A 26,651-nucleotide genomic window follows, 5' to 3' on the forward strand; every position below is an offset into this window, starting at 1 on the left:
AAATCTGGTGCATAGATTCAGTTTACAAATTGCAAGAACTCATTAGTTTTTGGAGGGAGCAGCTTGCATATTTTATGCTTATTTGCAAAATTAATGATTGCAGGAAAAACGGGTGTACATTGACCACGGCTACACACGATTTGATGGGAATTGCTACTACAAATGTTGATCACACTTGGATATGTCAGTGGAGAAAGATTCTAAGGTGTGACATGTAAGTGAATTGCTGATTTGCATATTTCATGAATTTTATATGGGATATATCTGAATTTACTAAATCAAAGTTTACGAAACTTGGTGTGTATATTTGAGATACTATGATGTAACATATATGAAAGTCATTTAGCATTTTTACTTCAGCTATTACTAATTTGCATATTTAACGAACTTTCCTAATTAGGGACATGAGACTGGAAGGAGTCTGCAAAAGTTCAGGAACCTTCTATGTATATTGATGAGGCAATTATATTGTATTAGTGAAAGATATTTTGCATTTTAACGTCAGCTGATTTATTATTTGCTTATATAATGAGATTTCCCCTTTTGGCATATAAAGCTTGAAGCAATTACATTTATTACACTTGCTATTTAAAGTGGTGATACAATGACAGCAGTCAAAGAAATTTACTATTTTTATTTCAGCTAATCACATATTTGTACTATACTTAATGACCTTTCGAATTAATCTGTCGTGAATGTTGTTCATGATATTGATCATAACACTTTCCATGCAGTTACAAACATGTGGCAAAAGTTTCAATTTACAGACAACGGCAATATATACTGGAACACGGGAGCATTTTCAGTTCATATCTGGTTTCTGTTGTGGTTTCTTGATGCAGTTTACTGTATAACACTTATATATCAGGACAAATGACAACAAGGCGATCGAAACCTATGCTTCCATTTTGAGATTTGTATTTAAAAATAATCATGATTCGGTTTTACGCCTTCATTTTTAAGCTCGAATAACAACACTCTGCTACCTACCTTACACGCTTCTAAGAATGATGTATAGAGGACAACAACTGTAACTTTTGATATTGATATCAGTCACGACAATTCTGTCTCATCCTTAGACTGGCCTCGCTCGCTTGGCTTTTCTGTGTAGCAGTTACTGGCCGGCCCAGTTACTGTGGGTCGGTGCATTCACCCCCGATCTACCACTTATGCGACAGTCTGCTGAAGTCTATTTGTTCCGTTTGTGTGCTCTGTTTTGATATTCATATGCCCACAGACATGGAGCAAGTCTATCTATTCCTTAGTTTCCTGTTTTACTCACCATTCCGCTTAATTGAGTTTTTAGAGCGCTGTTCTCAAAAACTCATCATTGTGCTGTAAGCTATTGAAGAAGGTAATGTATTCATAAGTCTGCGCGCATGTACATCACAGAGTGGTTCATCACGGGTTACCGATTAAAATATACTATTATAAAAGCATACTATTCATAAATTTTGATCATTGTCTTTTCCGATACTGTGCCCTGTCGGTATTTTTTTTCATCGAGTCCTTAAATGTGTAACTGAACAATTTCGGTCAAATTGGAAAGCGTCCGGTTCGTTTGACAAAAAGTACATCAGCTCACTTATTTATTCAACATATAGCAAAAGGCAAGGTATACATGATAATGACACTAATTAATTTTCCTTTGTTACAACTAATTTCAGTTGAATGTAATTTATCAAGCTAAATATTTGGGGAAATAATTACCAAATTTCACGGTAACCACAGTTATTTTGACTCTTTGTGCTTCGTAAACTTTAGGCTAAGAAGGTCTCGGTTTCTGTGTAACAAAACTGGTACCGTCATTCAAAGTACACGGGGCTTGATTTACTCTATGTATTATTGGTGTGATAAAAGGGAAAATAAACTTTGCTTATGAAGCAACTGTCGGTTTTTTCAAGCATTTCCATGGAAATAAGCAATAGTTTACGGCTTACTTCAAATGTGACGATAATTTTTAAAAAAACATGAAATTTGTCGGAAGAATTGATGATATTTCAGTGTCTGTAGCCGTTGACTGATACGTTATCGTGACTGGTCTTTCTGGGTGTTAAAGAGCGCCCCCATCGTTACTCGTTGTCCGATATGGAAATAAAAGTGCATTGTTCGACTTTGTGACTGTGTTGAATTATACATTCGATGGGTCTCACTCTCTGAATCGGGACGTCAAGTCGTAAAAATGATCCAAGGACAGGTTTTGATAAGAATTTTAATGTTTTTTCCGGATGCGCATCTTCGCTTTGTTCCGCAAGAAGTCCTATGTCCAGCGGATCAACTTGCACAATGATGGATGATGTTAGGGTTCGTATATATGCAATTCCGAAAAATCAAGGTTTCATACATATGCCTCACAATACGTGAGGCACCGAGCTGAGAATTCCGCCATTATTCGGCAAGTCCTTATCACTCATACATAAATCTATTTGTAATAATTAATTTATCAGGAGGGGCAGTGGTTAAGGTACAGCTCTCACTATCAGAAGATGGTGAGTTCGAGACCTGGTAATTTCAGAGTAACGGACTCACTGTCGGAGGACTCTAACAAGAGCAAGACACTTTACTTTCAATTTGGGTGAGTTATTGGTACCTCATCCTTTTTGGGCATTTTCGCCGTGGATTGATGATGGATTGAATAAAGAAGCTTAAGGTAATTTATTGTGCTGATTTTATAATTTCAGATCTTCTAGTTATTTTGCCGACAAATGTCCATATGTCGGATATTTCGTTACCATGGTTACTAACATTGCAAGAATGTTAAATAACGCATATTCTCACAGACTTTTAAAATATAATGTTTAACAGCGCTTCGGAAACATGCAAATTGTACACCGCCATATTACTCTTTCCTTGCCAAGTTAATGAACAACCAAGAAAAGTTAAGAAGATTCCACTGCTATTTCTAATGTATCAGCCTTATACAATTTTTGTTTTGTCACAGTGGACAATTTCCCAAGTCTCTTTACGATAACTTAACTTTCTGCTGTCAGAATTGACAATTTGGTTCTTCAATATTGCTGACCTTTTCCCCTATTTGGCCTGCCAGTGCAGGAGTCCGTTCATTAGAAATCACAGACTTGGAAGAAAATCCACCTTTTTTATTATCCTTAACCTTCTTTGTAAATCGCCAACGTTTCTTATAGCTAGGTAACCCTCACTCCGTGATGTGCACGAATTGGATTCAGAACACATTCATAGGCAGTTTGTATGGCGTTGTATCGCGATTTTCGGAGATTTTCTCTTCCACTATAATCGCTAACATTACGCAAAAAATGACTGACATATATGAAATTCAATAGTCATGTCACGTATGATAATAATCATCGACAAAAAATTCCCATTCAACCAGTAAATTAAGAAATGTGTACTCCGCTTCTGCCTCTTGCAAAGTATCGGTTGACTTTGCAATGATCCAATTATAAACAAATGGTTAAGAATGGTACATCTGAAGGTGGCGGGAAAAGTGACGGAGAACTTCATGTCATACACAGAGAATTTTCAGTCTAATAATTGATGAGCGACCACTTCTCAGATTATTCCCTAGCCATGCAAAATATTGGAATGTGAGAGTAGTTATGTTGATTGAGAGGACACTCACTTAAACTTAGACATTATTGTGATCAATAACTTCGATCACATGGCTTTCCTTACTTTCAGCAGCTGTTTTTTTACCACGTAGATACACGTATGGTCACTAGATAGACATTGCATTGTAATTATAAATGTAAAGGTGAAGAAAGACGTTCGTTTGCAGAGAAACGTGGTTTTAGAAGAAAGGTTGTAAGAAAATCAGAATTAAACGGGAAATTACAGGACCGTGGGCGCACAATAGGGGGTTTACTGATGACGCAGCCATTTGCATACACTGAGCGGGAGTTTTTAAATTCTCATATCATCGCTTTGACAGTATGATGAATTTGAATAATTATGATGGGCACTTTCGTGACATATGCACAGAGGGGTCAAATTGTCGCACAGGGAACACATTTTGAAACGTATGCGTTCTCCCACAAAAAACTGAACATTTTTTCAGTTTATTTTCGCCGTATGTTTAGTCGCTATAAGCTTATATTCACAGACATCATATGCAAGATTTAATGACAATGAACGCCTGAAATAATGGAAAAATTATAGGATTCAGGGACCAAACACGGCACGTCCGATCAGTAGCGTGGCTTTTTGACATTTGCATAGATTTACGACAATCCGGCTTTTATAGAGGAAGTTCCTGTTTAAAGACCTCAAAATACATCGAAATATAGCAACAGTTTTGTGATTGTCGATGTTGGTTTTTCTCGTTATATTTTGAAAGGTGTACCATCCACACCATGGCAACTTGTCTTTCCAAGAGAAAATATACTTAAGCATGATTGTTGCTACATGAACTGAGGTGTGGAAATCTCAACAGAACTCCTATCGTGATTGACCATGGCCGTGGAAATATAATGCAAAATGGACTGACATCGATCAAGTTCAGTTGTCATGTCACAGATATTAATAATCTTCGGAAAGAATTTCCTTTCAAAGCCATTTTTACGACGGTGCAACATAATTCTACACAGCACATGTAACCAGACAATTTCAAGTTAAATTCTGTTTCATGGACTTGGTGTGTGCACACTCCTGAAGGTTAAATATTTTTATTGTGAATAACATGTTATGATCCAGTTTCTTCCATTTGCATTTAGTATCAGGAAGAAATAAAGGTTTGCTCCCCGAAATCGTGTTTTCTGCTTTTTCAATTTGAAATAACTTTGAAAAGGCATAAAATCAGTCATCAATTCTTCAAAGAATTTAATGCTTAATTGGTGGCGCGCTGTTCTTGTGGTAACATCACACATAAGTTTACTATTTATTGGAAACACTATTAATGTTTGGTCTCTGTCTCGTGATACATACTTGCAGTGACGTGGCATTCTTGTCCTAAGATTTAAGGGAAATTTATTTGCCCATAAGAAAAAAAATAATTTCGCTTACTGTTACTTTGCCAAGAAGTCAGAGGAATATTTTTTTGTTTCTGACCTAGATATGTTGACTCTCTTTTCAAGTTTCATTGTGGTTTCACAAAACAAATCCTACAACAACTGTAAAGATGATGCCTTTGTCAGTCGCCCTCGAGATACCGCATTAAAAGTTGTCCATTGCTTGTTCAAAGAATCGCAGATGTTGTTTCCTTGCGGGCGTCGTGTTCACTGTTTTCATCTCTAGTCCTTCTAAAAGCCTGAATTTTTGAATGCTCTGTTCCGTTCTTGCCTACATCAAAATCTCGTTTGTTCAGCATCGTGATCAGTATTTCTCTACTACTATCTGAATAACAACAAAAACTTTTGTCAGCTTTACTGAATTTCTAGTCAGACCATTCTATTTGCTGCAAATTTACTGCCGTTTTGTACAGGAAGCACGGTTTAGAATATATTGCCATATTAGGGCAAGGGATACTGGGTCTTGGTTTAGTGCCTAATTCAATGGTATTTGTTTGATGACGATTTTTGTCAGAGCGCGTAATCCTTTCTCAGACCTTCTGTCATATTTCCCTTAGAATTATTACAACCGTGAACAGGGAGGTACGCGATGCACACCGAGCTGGTTTGAGTTTGCTTGTAAAACGTCACTCCATGTTCGGCTTTCTTCTTATCTCGTATTCTGATGAATTTAACGAGATGTTTAATCTAGGATTACCGTATCAACGAGAAAAAAATGACGAAGACAAGACAGAGAAATCAAATGTGGTTACATAGGATCTGTGGTTGCCTTGTTCAAACTACAGAAAAGAGATATCTTTCATAAGGTTTCTCATCGCTTTCATGACCACATTAATCGCTGTTTCCACAATACTCTGCATGTGGACGAGTAATGTAAAAATAGCCAGTGTAAAGCTCAATCCATACTCTGAATGTTGGGAGACAGGGACATTATGTGCCCAGTGTGAAAAAATAGTACATTGAATTTGATGCTTATTCGACAACAAATCGTGCGAGAAATTTTTACAGCTTTCAGAATTATAGAGTTCAACACAGTAGTTCTGAAATCTGGCGGATGTTTAATTTTCTGATTTGAAGCGATATTGTATCCACGCTGATGCGGCGTATTTGCTCGAAAGATGTCAAGGCAGTCGGAGAGTAATCAGAAGATTTTGAAAGTACAAATTATAGAAAAGGGTCAGCGAATGACAAGTTTTCTGTATTATGGGATCGTATGCGAAAAGATACTTAGAGTGTCACTACAAGCAGACTGGTTAATTTGTAAACGGACTTCAATTTCCTGGTAATTCCTATTCGATGTCAACGACCTGACATCTTTATAATTAATGTCCGCGATGTCAACTTACCTTCTGCTGGAAATCATCGCTACAACGATTACATAGATCGTTGTATCGCACGCCGTCGAGTTCAATGATCGACATATCAAAACTGGAAACATTAATGACATTGTGATACGGTGATTGCTGGCGATTGATACCATCAACTGGTAATTCTGCGAATAATTCATATAGCATTTTAAAGATGTTTTATTTTGAAAGTGCCATTATTGATGCAACTATTGCTATCTACTGAATCTTCTATTGAATATTTCAGGATATTGCTGTATGCAGCTTTGTCATGGCTTTAATTATCGACAAATCCCTTAAAATGTTCTATGTACATATTAATTGCCTTGGTAATCGTTACGCAGTGAATTTCAATTTAACGCCAGTACCATATTACTGACGACTTTGGGAAATCAGGATGACTTGTTACAAGTAAGGTTTGTGGATATATAAACCGGTGTAATCTTATCTATTTACGATGACAATATCAAAACTGGCAGATTGTAGGGCCAGGATTAGACTTTAAGGAAAGTATCGAGGTAATTTTCAAGGCAATTTACACTATTCCATTCTGCATTATTTTTCATGTATTTTGTCGAGACAATCGAAAAATAAACATATTGGAAATAGAAAGAATAAAATCCGGACAAGAATTGATATCGGGTCCTTTTCTCTATGCAAGCGAACATGCGAGATATTGCATCTGATTCCAAAATTTCACAAAGAGTTAAAGCTGTAGAAATAAGCTGCAGCGGTGTATAACTGGGAGTTGTTTTATTGATTGCACGTGCCGCTCCACATACAGGTCTTACTATTCTGTAACGACATCTGTGTATCAGCCACATTCAGTCACAGTAAACCCATCCATCGCCTTTGTCTCTGAGATCTATCCACCCTACCACTGATGCACCATAGGTCTCTTCCAGATATAATTAGGTCAAAGTAAAAAGAATGCGTGTGTTTTCTGTGCATTGCATCAAGGGAACAGCTCAATTTTGCTCGCTGCGACTCAAAGAAGACAGAAAATTGTTGTAACTTCAGACGTTAGCAAAAGAAAATGTGTGTTACTTTAAAATAGGATTCTCGTCTATACTATGATTTAATTGCCAGTAAATAAATATATTTTAGTTGATAGCATACCACTATTTACGTGCCAAATTTCAACTGATTAATTTGACAAATGTGGCGATATGCTACAGCTTGTTATACAGAGTATGTGTATTATGATTAATCACCACCACAGTCGATTTCCATCGCCCTGAAAATCATAAGTAACAAATGTACGAATGTCTAAGCGTGCTTTGACATTTAAAATTTGAAGAGAAAAACTACTCGGCGAAAGAAAATGATATCCCAGCGTCCGACAGTTGTGGAGTGGTGATTACAGTGAAATAAAATTGGCGATAGATTGGTAATAAAAAAAACAAGGGCTCGTTATCATTCTTAGTTTTTGGTTAATAATCACAGTATTCAAGGTGCAGCTGAATACAATGCTGCCGCCACAAAGTCGACAATTCTTTCCCAGGAATTGAATCTGTCACGAAGAATAAAAAACACGATTGGAACTAATTTGGATAATTGGATCTCCATATTTTTCAAATTTATCAAAATGATTCGGTGCCCTACAGCTGAACGTTGCAATATTACAAATTACTCGCAAAAACAAGTGTATTTATCTTTTTAAAAAAAGCAGATGAGCTTACATTTGAAGATTAAACAGACATTACTCCACTATCCAACTATCCCGAATTAGTTCCAATCGTGTTAAAATAGTCAGAATCTTGATAACCAGATTTTGTTATGCAAGTTGGATTTTGTTTTTGACTTTTTTGCAAACCATTTTTGTATCAGGGACACTTTTTCTCGGATTGGCTTGTTCGAAATAGCGAGAAAGGTTCTCCTTGATTTCAAAGAAAATCTACTGATTACAATTCAAGGCTTGGATGAGTTTGATGTCCAAGAATGTGTAACCATGCATTGGGTGCTGAAAATACAGTCGTGCATCTTTCAAACAGAAACCATTTCAGCTGAATTCTTTAGAGTCGTCAAAACCATCTTGAAATTCTAACAAGCTGCAGTTGAATTAGATAAAACCTGCGAACAGTACCTCAGTAGTGTGCCGTCTTTATCGATAATATCTGCAGAGATATACTTAACGGGTCGTTTTTACCACGTTTAAATGGGTGGTTTCGCCAAGGTCACAGCCAAACACACGTTGTAAATCTACATACACACAGTGCCGGGAACTACTTTGGTAACACGCTGTACATGTTTCAAAATAATATACTAAATGTCACAAACAAACTAACAATTGTAGGCAATAATTGATCGCTCAAGGGCTTCCCGTATTAAAACCAATAAATCGTCTTCTTCACTGAGGAAATGAACACCTGCAAAAAGCACGGCAGTTGTCTCGTTTAACAATCCTTACCGTCTATCTAACGAGAGTCGACTTTCCCTCAGACTGCTAGCAATCACCACATGACGCTAACACATATCAGGAATGTAAATAAGATATCTATTTACGATTTTTTTACAGATTATTGAATTAAATTAATTAGGTAAGAAAATAACTAAGCTCCCTTCAATAAAGTCTTTTATTGACAAATTTAATGCTGACTTGATACAAAACAAAACGATTATCATCCATAAATTCGACCTTTGTGCTCACATTGTTTGATTTTTGATCAAGCTACGAACTGTAGTTGATCAAAATTAGCCACAGAAAATACTAAGTCATAATTATCGTGAGAATTTATGTGCATACAAAAAATAATTTGTGACAAATAGTCAAATCAAGGATAACCTCTCAAGACTTCACACGCTCTAACATCATCACGCAGAATGGAGAGCCTTGTAAAAACAAAACATTATACTCTAAATTAGAATTCCCATAGTAATAGATTTCTTCTTCTCCAGAAAGTGAATAAGAAAATGATTGTCGTTTGTACTGACATAGTGGATTGTCTTCTATTTGCGAAAGTTGAGAGGCCGTACTTGACCATTAACGAAGAATCTGTCCATAAGTGTTTAGACGACAGATAGAGAGAGAAAAAAATACCCGCTCAACAGCTTGATGCCAAACCTAAATTTGGTCCATTTCACGCCGTTTTCTCCAAACTTCAAATCAGTCCCACATACTGTACGTGAGAGAGAGAGAGATTGCATACTATAGCCAGCTAATACTGTAAAACTTATACCATGCTGTGTACACATAGTTGCAAAAGATTCCTTACTTGGTGCTGATACCGAATATATCAGTGGTCTGAAAGAGAAATATTATGTAACTCGTTCCTCATGTACACGCTGTATAAGTGAGACTCACCAACCCATGTCGGCTAAAGAATTTGATAAACACTATCATGTTTACACTATCAAGTACGTGATTCTATCAGCAATACATAAATACTAAAAACCTCATACGTGCTACATGTTCTTTATACGAAAACAAAATACATAAAAAGCCACATGTTAAAATCTATAAGGTACATAAAACAAAATTAAGTACGAAAGGAATTTTGCAAAGGAACTCTGAAAAACAATGAAAAAACGGAGAAAACATATTTAACGACCTGCTTACGTAAGTTTGAAACAACCATTCTCCCGTTGAACATATTGTTTTTTCGCCTCAAAAATTTGCTGTGAAAATAACAACACTTCGGAATACTGAACTAAATGTACAATACTGTTTCATTAAAGTGATTCTTAAATTCGAAATCATAGTCATTTTGTGTGTAACACGATTTTGTAGTTAAAGTACAAGAAACTAGAGAAACGATACAAATAATTGGAACAAGTGATAGATGGTGACAACAAAACCTGCTGGGTGCTGTGAATTTACAGGACGCATTCAAGAAAAGCATTTGTGTTCAGTTCAACGTAATAAGCAACACGTCTTTATGATTTATCCATTTCGGGTTGCACGGCAGTCCCAGATGCGATCATTCTAAATTGCCGAAACTTGATTGTCTTGTTTGGCACTGCCAGATTATTTGCAGGTTACGGGAAACAACCACGATCATTGCTAGTCTGTTACGAAGATAAGATTTCACGACGAAATCTTGCGAAATGATTGTTTTCAAAAAGAGTCTTCTGAGCGCACATGTTATTCTGTTGTAAAGAATAAATTCCAGAAACATATGTTGAAGTTTTGAACGAATGCTGCGTGGTCACCAGACAGAAATAAATCATATATGGTATAGTGTATACATCTACATAGTACGTTGTATGGTACATGTATTAGAGCACATTATAGCTTGTATCCTTATTTCAACGGAACAAAAGGACAGCCTGTCAGACAGACAGACAGACAGGCAGGCAGGCAGGCAGACAGACAGACAGGTAACACCGTTACAACAATTTTTGATGTGACAGCATGCCGGTTGCAGTGACGATGGAAACATCACATCTTTTACTTTATCGTGTGATGCCTTTTCACGATTAACACCATGATAGTAGCTGACTGGATGGGATCTGGTAGATTTGAAGAATCAAACCCTTTAACAACAGTGTCAATTTTCGCTATTTCTATCATTGGGTGATTGTCGTGCCAATCCATTCATTTCCGAGCAGTCCTTTCATATATCTCTATGCTGTCGTTGACAATCGATGCCGATAGAATTGGTATTTTAAATATTTCGATATCTGTAAGCAACTTTTTTTTTATTGCCCAAATTAAATTAAAACTGCTTTATTTATATCGCCGAAACTGAAGAGCGACAATACATTTCAACATATTTTATTCTTGGTGATTTGGCAGCCACAGGTCGATCCACAATCTTGTGTTGAATAAAATACGTGCCCGTTCACTTATATATATATATATATATATATATATATATATATATATATATATATATATATATATATATATATATATATATATATATATTATATACACGTACATATACAGCGGATGACCTGTCATCATCTGAAATATTTCGCACATGAATGTAGCATCAGGTGTCCTGATGTACTGCTGAATATGCTTCTTGCCGCGGAAATACCGACTTTTACAGAGCACTGCAGATCATTATAATCGTACTGATGATGGCTATTTTCTCAGTATCTCGATTTGTAACAACATGATTTATTCTCTTACGGTTTGATAGAAATAAGCTGCTTCTATCGACAACCAGTCAGAGAAATAACAAAATGAATATTGTGGAATAAATTATGGATATAAGTGATATTCCTTTCAAATTAAGTTGTACATCATCAAAAGAAATGTCCTCATACTTATGCAGGCGAAAATTACATTTACTATCAAGCTCATGAATAACATCGACAATGTTATATAATTCCAAAGCTTTTAGACACGTATTTCGCTCTTGCTTACATACACGTGCACACGCGTATGTATGTATATTTACATGTGAGACTGCCTATATGTGGATATATATATATTCATACATTGATTTTTCGATACATCAAACCCCCTTTTTCATATCTCATATTTTCAAACTACATTACTTACAAAATATGAAGCTTTATTTAGAATAGATTTGAAAAGATCGTGATTTGATATGTAACGTATGGAGTAGGTGAACTCGTAATTTATGCACATAATACTTGTGTACAAATATGCAATAAATATATAGACATGTACGCCGATGGGAGAAAAACTCAACAGAAGCCAGAGGAATTCATCCCATGCAGAAAAAATTTCCCGCCAACGATAACGATATAGCTTCAAATAGTTAGTAGGTTTACGAGGAAAATTGTCGTATGCGTATCGTTTTCGCTCATGCTTATTTCGCAGGAGACCTGACACTCGGTTCTTAAGAAATCTCAAATGAGTTTGATCTGAATTGAGGGCCGTTGATGTCACAGAAAAATTCAAGAGTTCATAGGCAGGAATTTCTACATGGATCTGGGATGGAGTTTGAACTTATTCCTCCGACAATGTAGTCACCATTTGCATGGATGTCGCTGAATTTTCCCTCCACCGGCGTTTTGCTAGTCAGAATCGCGAAGACGCATACATGGCCGAGTCGGCAGATCCCCGCCTTGAACACTTGAAGGCGTCTAGAAAGGCCTGTCGGTAACGTGAGCTCATCACGTTGTATATAATGGGGTTTATTGCCGAGTTAACGTACATTAGAGTCTTCATCGAGACCATCAAACAATACAGTTGCTTCAGTGACATGCAGGACCCCGTTGGACTACTTTGCAAACACGCCTTTGACAGTTCTTGTGTTCCGAAGATAAAGTCTACCAGATAATATGGAAACACGCATGCAAAAAACACCAATTCGGTGACAATCAGCAACTTCACCACCTGAAGCCTCTCAGATCTCGCTTCAGATTCTTGAGCAGATATTGCCTGTCCTCGACCTGTCAGTTGTCTTACAATTATTACGTTGAGGGCGGTGATTGTCGTCATGGAGGCGAAGAACGGTATTGTCTGCAGAATCAGCGCGATGGCCGTCATGTGACTTGCTCCGTTCGCAAAACACGATATTGTGAAGACGAAAGCGAACACAAGCGACACAATCCAAGCGATAACGATGACTTTCATTGCCCTACTTTTGGTGCTGATACGCTCCGCTTGAAAAGGTCTGCATATCGCAAAATATCGCTCGACTGTAATCATGGCCAGGGTTAGCATGGAGGTGTAGTTGGACAGATGCGTCACCCCCGTAGACAGGACACAGTACAGGGTATGGTAGCGAAGGGCAATGCCAAAGAAAAGATCACAGGTTTCCAGGGGTACAGTGATGGTCAGAAATGTTATATCGGCTAAGCCAAGATTCATCAGGTAACAATTGGTTACGGTTTGCATGTAAACAACTCTCGACCTGACGTACAGAAATCCAACGTTACTGGTAACTCCAATCAAGAGAATCGAAATCCATAGGAAGGCAAGCGGACCTCGCGATTCTTCTTGCGCCAATGTAAGCTTCTCGTATTCATACTGGAGTAAGAGCGACTGGTTACCAAACAACCAGGCCGTAGAGTTGCCGTCCGGTACCTGTAACGATGCCATGTTGTCTACTTCCAAATCGGTTAGTTGTGGGGATTTGTAGAAAGCAGTATACGTCATTCTTACAAATTAGCTACGTCACCGCGTCGATACATCATCTTCAGATGATCTGTGTAAAAAAAGTAATCATGTCGACATTAATATCAATAGGACGCTTATTTTGAATGTCGGACCGATACTAATTACGATATATGTAGCTGTGAGAATTAACACAGATGAAAACCGTGCTAACAATATTTATGTGGCAGATTTGAGGATTGAACATAGCAAACCATAAAGAATGGATTATCCTTTCAAAATGCACCGCGAATCTCACCCGGCAAGACACATCGGCATTGCAATGAATGGTGTTGGTAAGTGGCAGAAAATCAATTTTCCTTGTGCGCATAAAAATAAAGCTGTTGCTACCATTTTGTTGTGTAATACATAATAGTCCGTGTGGAAAACAAATAACTCAATTCCATCATGATTTTACCATCGTCGCGCCATTATTACACTATAATACATGAATGCACACATGTACTTACGTCACACTTAATAATACCAGGACATTTTTCACTTTCATTGACTTTAATTTCACAACTATAGATTGCGCCTCATGAAAACAAAAATAGGGTAATGTCAGACGACCTGAAAGGCGGCGCCTTTGAAACATCTGCCCTTGCAGACACAACACGCTCACTGACAACCTGTTAATGTTGTCAGTGCCTCTGGAAAGCTGAAGATGTCAGGTAAAAACCCGAAACGTTGTGCCATATAGAAATAAAACTTAAGTCAGTACAAACTAATAAATGCGCTAAAAAACGATTAGGTTTCTTATTAACATTTGAAATTATGTTTAGAAATTTTAATTGAATTTTAATTGAATCGACTGGCGTTTACGGCGTTTATGCAAATTCAGATAAAATGCCGCCTCAGAGATTAAGAGCCATGCTCCATTAATGTTCAAGATGGCCGTTAGTTTCTTTTGCTCAAAACCGGTTTTTTTTCGGAGTCGAGGGAAATTTATGCGGTGGCTGGTTGACCCCTCCACTATATTTGTTATGAAGATTCTAAATTTTAGATGTCAGTCAGAGATGAGCTTCGGCATTAAACTTTGCATAGCCGGGGCCTGGTAAAGTGGACTTTCGTTGACCAATGAATGTGATGTTAACAACTAAATGCACAACATTTTTTTTTTCCAAAACGTGGAAACCGCGCCACAAAATTATCATACTAAAATTTTTGCAGCTGCCTCAGGATAAATAACAAAGGCATTTCGCGTCTGGCTTTGTTCACGCCAATATCCCTTCACTGACATCGATCGATTGTGAACAGAATATGTGTCACAAAGGTAAAGTGAGTTCGCGTTCAGCCCAGCTTTGTACTTTTCCTTCTTCCGACGAATCGGAACATAGAGTATAGCCAACTAAGTTATTTCACATTGGTTTGGGGTGACCCGGTGTAAAAAGATTTGAACACAATACCGTATTGAACAAAACTGTAAATCGCAATATGCAGTTTTGAAGTAAAAAGATTCTCGACTGACAATTCACTGAAATTTAATTTCTCCAGTGACACATTCAGAAAGGTTGTCATTCCCCTCTCTTCGTTACTTTAAAGCCATGACTTGCTGCGTTTATCGCATCAATTACAGGTTACAGTCCAGTGTGAATAGTTTGCTTCACAGTCTACCGCTGGCTGCGCTGTACGCAAAAATAGGGTCATTTTACTCTCCATCCTTATCCATGACTTTGACTTTACAAAACCATCGTGTGCTGATTACTGTCAAGGTGATTGAAGAACTAAAACGACACGCTGTGTGTATATTCGTCCCAGTCGTATGATACCGTCTGTCTGTCTGTCTGTCTGTCTGTCTGTCTGTCTGTCTCTCTCTCTCTCTCTCTCTCTCTCTCTCTCTGACTCTCTCTCTCTCTCTCTCTCTCTCTCTCTCTCTCCTCTCTCTCTCTCTCTCTCTCTCTCTCTCTCTCTCTCTCTCTCTCTCTCTCTCTCTCTCTCACACACACACACACACACACACACACACACACACAAATGTTATGGCCAGTCTTGTAAGATTACGATACCTTACACTATTGAAATGAAAATGACTCTGATTTTTATCGTCCATTTTTAAAACGCAACAATATGAAAATGTTACTGGCCGAAACAGATGCGTAAGAAATTACCAGAGTCAAATCATATTTATTTCACTACCTGTTATGCTCAACAAGTGGTTGTTTTCTCTATGTAAAATTATTTTTGAGTACTCAAAGCCTGGAATCAAGTGGATAATTTATTTGCCTAAAACATCGACAGGAAAAAATAACCCTTTCGGATCATTAGCTGTCGGCGAAATAGTGCGTTTGTTGTGATGGGTTTACCGCCTTGTCGATTGTGTCGTCATATCATGCTACACTAAAGGTTGTAGTCACAGGACTCAAATTTAAAAGCAGAAAAACATAAGCTTTACAAGTTAAATAGGATCATGTAGAAATAGCAAAATGATATGTTTTCGCTAAATTTTATACGCTTATTCTGTTAACCTTAACGAACATCTGAAACGAATCATTTGCGAATTCCGAGTCACATTGACTCCATTAAAAAGTAGCAATATTTCAAATGTAGACATTCTTGTAGATGAATCTATCAAATGACTTTTTAATGCTCCCACAATATATGCCTGCATCATATTAATATAGATTAATAAATCAACGACTCCTGTGTCGTCGATGTACCTACTGTATTAATATAATGTCGACAATCTCAGCGGTCAGTTTAAAACTTACATTGCAGACTCGTCATACTGTGAACACCTTGTGCATAGTGGCGTCAGAAGTCATAATTCCGAATGCTTTGGCCACCGTGGCATGACAGTTAGACCAAGCCGTGTGTCAGGAGCGGTCTATGGCGAATATTCAATATCAGTCGTACTTTTGTTACCAAAACACACAAACACACGCTTTCTTTTTCAAAGATAACCCGACGCCACTGAGCGAAATCATTATTGAATCTGCGCCAGTGTTTGATGTCTGTTATCAGTTTTTTTCGAATGCAGCCTGCATTATATGGAAATGATATATTGGTCGTGCTTTATTGAGCGTTAAATAGTGTAGTGTGTTTATTACATTTTACAATGCCTAACTAACTTAAATGTCTGCCATTATACAGTGCATTCAAACAATACCATATGGCAGGATTTTAGCGAACTGAAAGGAGGAATATATTAACTAGACATGGTACAAAGAAGGCTGAAGCAAATCTTTTCCATGTGATCCTAAGTTCTACTTATTACACTCTCACCTTTCTTATGAGTTTTGACGTGTTCTTATCGAGTAACAATTTAATCCTCTTTCGTCTAAGTGGTATTTTATTTCTATGGATTGTCTATACAGTCTGGTAGACAGAGGATTAAATTGTGCATGTCATCCGGTGTCCTTACGAAAATGGAATGACACATTTTCACAACAACAAGCATGGGCATTGTTTTGTCCTCACCGTACGGTGCGATTTGATTTCTGAATAGCGTTTTGTGACGCGCAAATGAGGTGATATCAATTGAACACTTAAAGTGGAGTTTTTTCGATGCATTAGACTGAAAATGCTGTATTAACTAAAAGGCAACTACAAATCAGAAGGCAGGGTAAAATTTACAGCACCCTTGCAGGCTAAACGGATGTGTGGTCTGTCTACGATTTATATTTTAAGCATCAGAAATTTACTTTCAGCAACAGTGACCAAGATTCCCGATTCATTCGACTCAACAGTATTTCTTGAAATACACATTTAATCTATCAAAAAATTATTCATCACTTTTGAATAATAACCAAGATTTTGCTATCGATTCAAAAATACAATTTTTCTTGAACTTCACAGTGACCTCCAATGAAGACCATAAAACTTGACGATTTCTTTCAGACTGACTTTACCTACCAATGGCAATAAGGCGCAGAAACTATGAGCGATTAATTTGTAACATAAAACATGAAAGATATGTTAGGAAGCGTAAAGCATGTACGTCGTTATGAGTGTACATACAACTTTGGCAGACATAATATAATGATACGAAGGCTTTACTAATTGCCATTTATTATCGTTTGGTGAATTGTTCGGTACGGCATGTAGGTGCACAGAACAGAAAGTACAGAAAAACTCTGCTAGGCAAGGCATAGGGTATCCGAAACGATTACGTGGTTAGAATTGATGGATTTCAGTTTGGTAGTGCATGCGAAAGTCATAAATACGATTATCGATCGTCGTCAGCTTGGACGACATGCGAACAAAAATACTAATATCGCACAATAGTGTAAATATTGTTGGACCCGATATGCACTGCTCATTGTGTATATAAGTATTTGTCTGTGTGTGTTATGAGTTGAAAATAATGATGTCCGATGAATTTGTTTTTAATATTACGCAATAGTAGGCTACTAGAATACGCTAATGGTTCATTTCAACTTGAACAAGACACGCATTTGCTTTCAGAGAGGAAGCAAGGTAGTTCGCTTCAACTGCTCGCTTTCATTCTCGTCGGTAATGGGTAAGTGTGGATAATAAGGTAACATCTGGCATGGATTGAAAACGTACATCGAAAAGTAAACTGAGAGAGTGATACAGAATGACAGTGTCCATACAAATGCTTTTCCACACAATCTTCTTCTCTTTCTCGTTATTTCATGAGGCAACTAAATTATAATATACACATACGTACTTATGACTAAAGAACGTGCCACGGACAGCCAAATGCCCATTGTCGTAGAGTGGTATTTTCTTTTGTTCTGCTGAAGGAAAATTTAATGTGCATGGTAGCTCGCTGATGTGATGAAACGGATCTTAAAACAGATCTTACCTGTACATATATAGTAGACCTTTAAGCAAACACGAGGCTGTCAATGTGAAACACAACATACATTGTACGACATGATGAGTATCAAAGCAAGTGCCCTGTGCCTCTTTATCCATTCGCGATTCCAATTTGAATATGAATACCTGTTGGGCGGGATGCATATTTTATGAGGTTCCCACTTATGAAACGCCAGGGACATCTCATCTAAATACCAACCGTATGTACAGGTCATAACATCAATCACTGTGACAATAAACAGTATCAGCACTTGGTCACGTTTTTCCGCTCTAATTTTAACGAATTATTTCAATACGTCATGTCTTTTAAAATAGAGTTTGCCCAAGAGATATGAATTAACGTCCCACCTGATTTTATGGTGCTTTGCGGCAAAAGATAATGCAATTATAGATATAATTAGGAAGAGATGCTTTAGGTGAATCTATAATAGCCTTACCATTTCCTCAGCGTGTACACAAATGTACCGACACACATTTTATATAAAGTCCATAATTTGCCGTTTGTAAACCGTCGGGTAAATAATGACAGAACTATGACGTCAGCAAATTGCTATCGTTGACGATTATACCAATTCCGATTATAAGATGATTATATTCGGCGGTGCCATGTATTCTGAAGATAAAAAGACAAGGGTCTGGAACAGGCAGGCAAGGTAGTGGTTTTAAGGGACAATTTTTGCTAGTAATGTTAAAACGAGTTAGAAATTTCGAGCGAACAAGTAAAGGCAAAATACCTTATTTTTCATATACAGTGACCTTGGATTAGATTCTTTACCACGTCAAAGAAATTTTCCATTTTATTATCATCCGATAATTTTGTAACATCTGCGCTGGAAATTCGAATATCTCTTGTAGCAATTTTAATGAAGAGTGTGGACCATATTTCCTTAACCATATACACGGTTTCTTACAGGTTAAGAATTCATCTCCGACAAGTATGATGTCGTAATTGTTTCTCTCACTAGATATTCGCTGGGAAAATATAACAATATTGAATTCGTACTCCAGACTCCATCGAATCATGTCTTGCATTTTTACTTGACGATGAGTTTATCCAGGAGACGAAAGCTGCGCACACCCACTCATTCCTTGAGATAAGTCATGTTGCGCTGTGTATAGAATCTACTAAAAGTCAAGACTAAGACAGCCTTATAATCGTACTATATCAGCGTGTCAACCACGTGACGCAAATTCGTCGTTCTATTGGACGAGAGCACATGCCAGCCTTGGTAAAATACTGTTTGACCAGTGCTACTAAAACAGGCCCCTCAACTAGTGTAGAAACTTAATGCAGAGACATAGAGCGTTGGGATATTAGGAAAAATCGACTTTTGAACTGAACGAACGATTAAATACATGGCAATCATTATAAGAGAAACGTAAAGGCTTAGAATATTGCATTAGAAGTGCCTTATTAGAGCAATTGGTATGCGCCTCGCCAGGTCAGCAGTGTCACTTTCTGTCGTCTGCTACGAGCGCTGTGCATCCATCCAATCAAAGATGCGCGATACGTGGTCCCGGGCGCAGGATTTCCGTTCGACGACGATCGCACAATATTTGATTCTGCTTTCTCCTTTACTGTACTAGAACTACGGAGGAAACAACTCTTAAAGCTATAAACACAAATGCTGATAATAACGCAATAGCAATTACCTCTCCACAGGCGGCTATACACTCAATTCGTGTTCAGTGCACTCCATACAGCACTCGCCTAATTGCTCGTGCTATATGTCGCGCATTGTATCATATCTCGTGTATACCCCCGCCTACGGCGGGAGGGAATGAGGTTATGCTTAATTTTACGATCGAATATGAATAGCGAAAGAACTCAACTTCCAGGAATACCGGAATGCTTTCGTAAGGCATAAGTCTGCCCACATTCTTCCAATGTAGCCGTGGCATGTTACTGTATATTCATTTACGATGATTACAGCTTAAAAGAGTAGGTTCTGAATGCCAGTAAAATCTATATGGGGTCATGTGACTTACATGTATTGTCAGAACATGACGAAGATATACAAGGAGAGCAGGACAGGAAACCCACGTAAAGGCAATTTTGTTCTTCCATTAATAGCGTTAATATTCTTACGAGTACTTAAATATTACTTTGTACGCCCGACATCACTTGTATGTACTGATATTTGTAAGTGCAACTAAGCAGACTCGTGGCTTCAACAATATCCACGATCTTCAGTATTACCTGAATTCACATGCTATGTTCTACACTTGGTTTTGTTTTCGCCTGAGTGGAGCAGATGGGCAATTTCCATGCAAAGCTCAGCTAGCGGTGCCATCAGCTTACTGTAGAAGGAGATCAATGCCCGACGATATGAAACACACAAAGCGAATTCTTCACCTGCTATATTCTCTGAGTAACAGCAGCAATTTCGATGGACGAGTTAAAATCACGCCGGACAGACAAGATATTTGTTACGCTGGGAATAAGGTGCGACGGTTTGCTATATGTAGTGACATTGCCCGGTAAATGGGTTCAGATGTTTTCAGGTGTTTTTCAAGTTTTTTAACGTATTCATAATCAACTTCAGTGCCAAATTTCAACGACCGCGACAGGTGTAGAGGAAACTGAAAAACCTCGATTATATAAAATCAAAATATGGCGATATGTAACGGATTGATAGAAAGTGGAAAACATGAACAGATAGATTCAACATGATTTCAACAGCATCGAGATCAATGCGATCGCCTTCAGGACAGTGTTGTGACCATCAAAACCAGCATTAGTGCGACTATACTGTGGAACAATAAGCGAGTGTCAAACAAACCTTTGATTAAGTGCAGTGAAATCGTTTCGAACAAAATTTTTTCGTCACAATAAAATAGAGACTCGGAAATCTGCCACTATGGCTTCTATTGCCATGTTTATATATAGCAACTGGAAGTTAAAAACCAAATGAATAAAACCAATTAAATCAATAAATAAATGGTTGATTTACCTGCTTGACAATTACTTTACAAGAACAACAAGAAAGGCGATCACAGAGCAACTATTCAGTTTGCTCTTGACCAATACGATGTACGCCATCAACGCTGGCCCAGGGAAATGTAATTTAACATTCGAAAGTTAGGCAAATATATAGACAAAGTTGTTGAATCATATTGTTGTAAAATATTCTCTAAAACATCCTAATGCTGAAATTTCAGCTTTTTCTTGCCTCTAGTATGATTTGCTATTATCGCTTAACTTTCAAGAAATGGATGTCACATATTTTAGTAGTGCTGACAAACGGAAGTATGTATTCCTGTATTATGTGCCTCAAAGATCAATTGCACTCTACAAGGTATCTTACAAACTTTAAACGCAGCAAAGGGAAGCACAAGCGCTAGCTGTGAAGAGTTAGCCTTCCGAAGTTGTCATGTTCAGTTGAAAGGTTTCTTGCCCTCGTGATTTTGTTGAGACTCTGATAAATCCTTTCAATACGATACTTGGTCGTTTTGAAGTAATATTATTCGTTCCATTGCCTGTTTTCACCAACGCAATTACTCCTTTTAGACTCGGAGTCGTGTACTTACAACGAGGGGTTCTACAAAGTGAATATTTTCTTTTCAAATACTCTCCCACAGTAATTCCATAATTCATCATGACACCTTCGCATATCGGTGGGTTTAATTGGCTAGCAACTTAAAAATCGAGTAATCAGCTTGAACCGGGTTATTGCTTTCTTAATTAATAAATATATGACTGTATCACCTGTAACAATTGACATAAGGATATTAAGCAGAATGACTGAATACCCATTCTTACGTGTAATTCATGCCTGAATTAGTCAGCTAACTGGGCTTGATCACGTCATTAATACGGTTCAGTGAATATTCATGCATTGACAATATCGCACAAACCGCACTGACAGAGAAGCTTTCGCTTCAAATTAATTTCATTTGAAAGAAGTATTTTCCTGATCACCCACGACTGACTTGATAAATGAGCAAGCTCTTGGTATATAAGATTTAAGCTCAACACCTTTCGCAGTAAATTTTCCGTAAAATCCTTCTGATTTTCTTGTCGGCATCGCATTTTTCTGTCTAAAGATCTTGTGCACAGCAGCTAGCAAAAAAGGATGTTGAGACCGAAGGGGAAATGCATTAATCGCAATATTTACAGTCTAGTAAAAATTGTCATGAAATCTTGCTGTGGCTTTGTATACCCCACGGACAGAAATGAAAATGATTGTCTTTATCTCACAATATCCAACGTGGCAGTGGAGGAGAACAAAGGAAGAAAAGATGTTGGTTGAACTTCATGCGGCGATTCATGTTAAAAGTTTGTATCGTCTCGTGAACTTTAGTTTTGTTTACGGAGTTTTTTTATTCGAAATGTACATATTTATTGATAATATATGGCATTTTACGTTTCATATTTCTCCAAGTAGGTACATGCGACTCAAAGTTATTTATACTTTTACTCAATTTGAAAATAGTCGGCCAATAACATTTGAATACTTTCTCTTCTATAAATACATTCGGTATCATTAAGAACTTTTCTCGCGCAGTGTTTACACTTAGTAATTTAACTCTTCATCGTATTCAAATTTCTAGGAGAGGTTGAACTCGTAAGTAATAGTTCAGAACAAACATGACACGACAAAACTTTTCTTCGCATCTTGCAATCAAAATTCCTTACCTTATCGAGTATGTTTGACGAAGTGATATGGTGTATCACAGCTATTCTTCCTGGATGATTCAATTATGGCTTAAAAGACAGTTACTATCGAAAACTAGATGATACATCAAGGAAAAAGCACCTTCCGTTTGATTTCTAACGTTTTGTTTGGTAATAGGGATTCTCCGTATGAAGAAATGGGAGTTCAAGTTTTGTCAGCTTCAAGCAAAGATAATACTTCGGCAAGACTGAAGATAATAATAGTGGACACAAAGAATTTCTTTTTTTTGAATTGTTCGTAATCTAGGGGGTCCAGCTCACACCACTTTTACTTAGAGTCCCCTGAGAAAACGCCTTTGAATTCGCAACCAAGGTGTCTACTAATCTTCGGGCGTCCCAAATCGGCTTCGCCAGAGGAATTGAAGATGGAAAAGGATATGTTCATGGTGATTTGCTCTAGATTCTTGGCTAACTAATGAAGAGACTCAGTTGACCTTCCCAAAGTAACAAAATCCCATCAGCAGTGCTACACGGACAATAATTACAACCAAGATTTAAAATAAAATAAATCTTCAACAGTACTTATCTTAACAACAAATGTTTTTTAAATGACACAATTTTTTGATTCAAACTAAAAACGATCGTTGGGCCTAATGAAGTGGGGGACAGATCGATAATCTCATGTACAGAAATACTGCCGCCGCATTCTAATTATAGAAGCAGTGTGATATTTCTTCTCTGTTTTCTGTAGCTTGCTTTTAACCGTCAGTGACAGTGTCAAGACTTATCTTTAAGAAGATACGAAATCGCGTGAAAATTGATAGAAATACGTACAGCTGGTGTATAGACTAAGTCCGTATTTAATGACGCAAGCAAGATCAGTGGGATGAGAATGAAATCGACAGAGTTGTCATGTACAACCTCTCCGTGAAATACGCCACTGAGTACAATATTTTCGCTCCATTGTGACCTGAGAAACTGGCAGCCTACAAAACTCAAAGTTGTAAAATATTTACCCTTGCTTTGAACCAAACTGTTCACGAAGAAACGATCTTCCAATAAGAGACGTTGTCACCGCCTATGAGAAGACCAAGACCAAAATGTCACGAGCTGGAAATCTGAAGGTGGTGAATCCATGCCGGCCGGGCGTCGGTGCCATGCTGCCATTCAGGCTGTGCACTGTTCGGATTTGGACTCGTATATTGAAACGAGATCTGAAAACATGTTCATACGCTTTCAGAAATGCTACTGATAAAACCGTGATGGATGAAACATTTAATTTGCAGGACCTCAGGGTCGAGTTCCTCACGGTGAACAAAATTTTTAGCTCAGATGCTTAGTGCATTGAATCTTACCTGGACGGTGTCGATGTGGTGCTTCCCCTTCATGGCCAACATTGCGAGTGACAAAACGAAATGCGTGTTGACTTAAAAATTCAGCAGGGGACTAACACTAAAGACGGCACAGATGTGTCCCTGCAAACGTGGTTAGGTCACGGGGTTAATCGACCAGTTATGGCACTCGAAGGTGACAAATATGTTAATGAAACTATATTGGGACCCCAAGTGAGAACGTACAACAAATGTGTCAACGAGTGTCTATTTTTAGGGCCTGTCATCGACTAATTTAATAGTTACTAATCGTACATCTTTAACACATCACCATTTTTGTGAGTGAATGAATCGCATTGGGGTTTGCATTGAATGCTAAACGCTGGTTGATTAGCATTTGACCTTGTCAGGAGGGAAACGGGGGCAAAGTGACGAGGACAAGACTGACGCCAGATCTTAGAAAGCGTCATCATCACATAACACGTGTTTCACCAATCGACATCTACCGTTCCCACCTATGGTTACCGAAGGGGCTGTAATCTGCGTCAAACATATGTTCAGCGAAGGAGTGGGCCAAGTCCACAGGGGATACCCCTCAAACAAAGCGATTCTGGTTTCACGAGGTGTTCACAAGATGTAGGCGTTTCCTTCCGCACAAAGATTAGGGCGTGGTCTTTATTATTGGAAAGCGGATGTAGATCTGTTAACATGGATACAACTTACAATGCTTTAGTAAAATTTTGAAGTGAACTCTATAGACGTCGCCCTGTTTTGTTCCACTGCACCGATATGCGCTTGAATAAAAATTTGTCGTCAGTGTCGTGCATTTGATTGAGCAATCTTTTTCCTTCTTTCGTGTTTGTTCAAGATGTATTATGAGATCAAAAGTTAGTTGAGTTTAATTCTTCATTCAGTATGCAACATGTGTGCGTTCAAAATCTTTGCTTTTCTATCTATACTTGGTAGATATTATAATTGATGGAGAGCTAAAATTAATACGCTGTGGTAGATATCCTGTATATTAACTTACAGCTTAGCTTCCCAGTGTGTCAAATTTTGAGCACATAATGTTGATTCAAAAGCTATATTGTGCGTTTTTATTTGTCAATTAATTATCAAAATTTAAATCCCTTCTATAATTAAAATAATAGGGATTTGCTGCATGATGGCAGTGCGACTAGATGTTTTACTCTAAGTCTTTGACTTTCGTCTTCACTGTCGCATTTGCTTGTCATTTTTAGTCCCCACGGACACCGTCCGGGGGGACTTATAGGTTGGTCATGTCCGTGCGTGCGTGCGTGCGTCCGTGTGTGCGTCCGTCCGTGCGTCCGTCCGTTCACGCAGATATCTCAGAGATGCCTGGAGCGATTTCATTCAAACTTGGTACAAGGATTACTTCATATGTCATACAGATGCATGTCGATTTGTTTCGTGATACGATCCAATATGGCTGCCAGGCGGCCATTTTATTACGATTTTTTCATGTACAGAGCAACAACTCAGGCATGTTTCAACTGATTTTATTCAAAGTTGATACAAGGACATTGACCAATGTCATAGATATGCACTTCAATTTTTTTGGTGATACAATCCAATATGGCCGCCGTGCGGCCATTTTGTTACGATTTTTTCATGTACAGAGCCATAACTCAGGCGTATCTCAATCGATTTTATTCAAAGTTGGTACAAGGACATTGACCTATGTCATACATATGCACGTCAATTTGTTTTGCGATACAATCCAATATGGCCGCCAGGCGGCCATTTTATTATGATTTTTTCATGTACAGAGCCATTACTCAGGCATGTTTCAACAGATTTTATTCAAAGTTGGTACAAGGACATTGACCAATGTCATAGCTATGCACATTAATTTGTTTTGTGATACGATCCAATATGGCCGCTGTGCGGCCATTTTGTTACGATTTTTTCATGTACAGAGCCATAACTCAGGCATATCTCAACCGATTTTATTCAAACTTGGTACAAGGACATTGACCTATGTCATACACATGCACATTGATTTGTTTTGTAATACGATCCAATATGGCCGCCGTGTGGCCATTTTATTGCGTTTTTTCATGTCCAGAACCATAACTCAGACATGTATCAAGCGATTTTATTCAAAGTTGGTAAAAGGAGATTGACCAATGTCATACATATGCACGTTAATTTGTTTTGTAATACGATTGGTCATACATTTGCACGTTAATTTGTTTTGTGATACAATTCAATATAGCTGCTGTGCGGCCATTTTGGTTTGATTTTTTCATGTCCTGAACTCAGACATGTATCAAGCGAATTTATTCAAAAGTATTTTTATCACAGTATTTTTATCACAGACCTAATGAAGAGGACTCTATCCTCTCTGAGGACCTGTAATCAAAGTACCCATTAACAAGTGGGGACTGTGTCATCAACGATGACTTGTTTGTATCAATAAATCAGGTTGTCTATATTACTTACAACACATTTAAGTTCAAACGTGCCCCTCGCGGACAGGTTTTCGGACTCTCAATTTTTTACAACTCTTCGCCCGTATTTGCAATTTGTGGAGTAAATAAATTT

General features: G+C 37.8%; 2 protein-coding genes across 5 annotated transcripts in view; one reads left to right on the forward strand and one right to left on the reverse strand.

Moving 5' to 3' along the window:
• LOC139135935 (ER degradation-enhancing alpha-mannosidase-like protein 1) overlaps positions 1-26,651 on the forward strand; it is a 492,448-nt gene that overhangs the window by 356,050 nt on the left and 109,747 nt on the right. The gene's annotated exons all lie outside the window — the stretch shown is intronic.
• The window catches only part of LOC139135936 (growth hormone secretagogue receptor type 1-like), a 157,757-nt gene continuing 141,755 nt past the window's right edge, over positions 10,650-26,651 (reverse strand). For 2 of the 4 annotated variants that reach the window (XM_070703715.1, XM_070703718.1), the window contains exon 2: positions 10,650-13,401. In XM_070703715.1, coding sequence (XP_070559816.1) covers positions 12,270-13,352 — 1,083 coding nt within the window. In that variant the 5' untranslated portion in view covers positions 13,353-13,401 and the 3' untranslated portion in view covers positions 10,650-12,269. Of the gene's footprint in view, positions 13,402-18,120; positions 18,258-24,107; positions 24,190-26,651 lie in introns of those variants that run through there. The other 2 variants (XM_070703717.1, XM_070703716.1) reach the window with 2 other exon arrangements.

The sequence above is a fragment of the Ptychodera flava genome, chromosome 6, assembly GCF_041260155.1.
Source record: "Ptychodera flava strain L36383 chromosome 6, AS_Pfla_20210202, whole genome shotgun sequence".
Taxonomy (NCBI): Eukaryota; Metazoa; Hemichordata; class Enteropneusta; family Ptychoderidae; genus Ptychodera; species Ptychodera flava.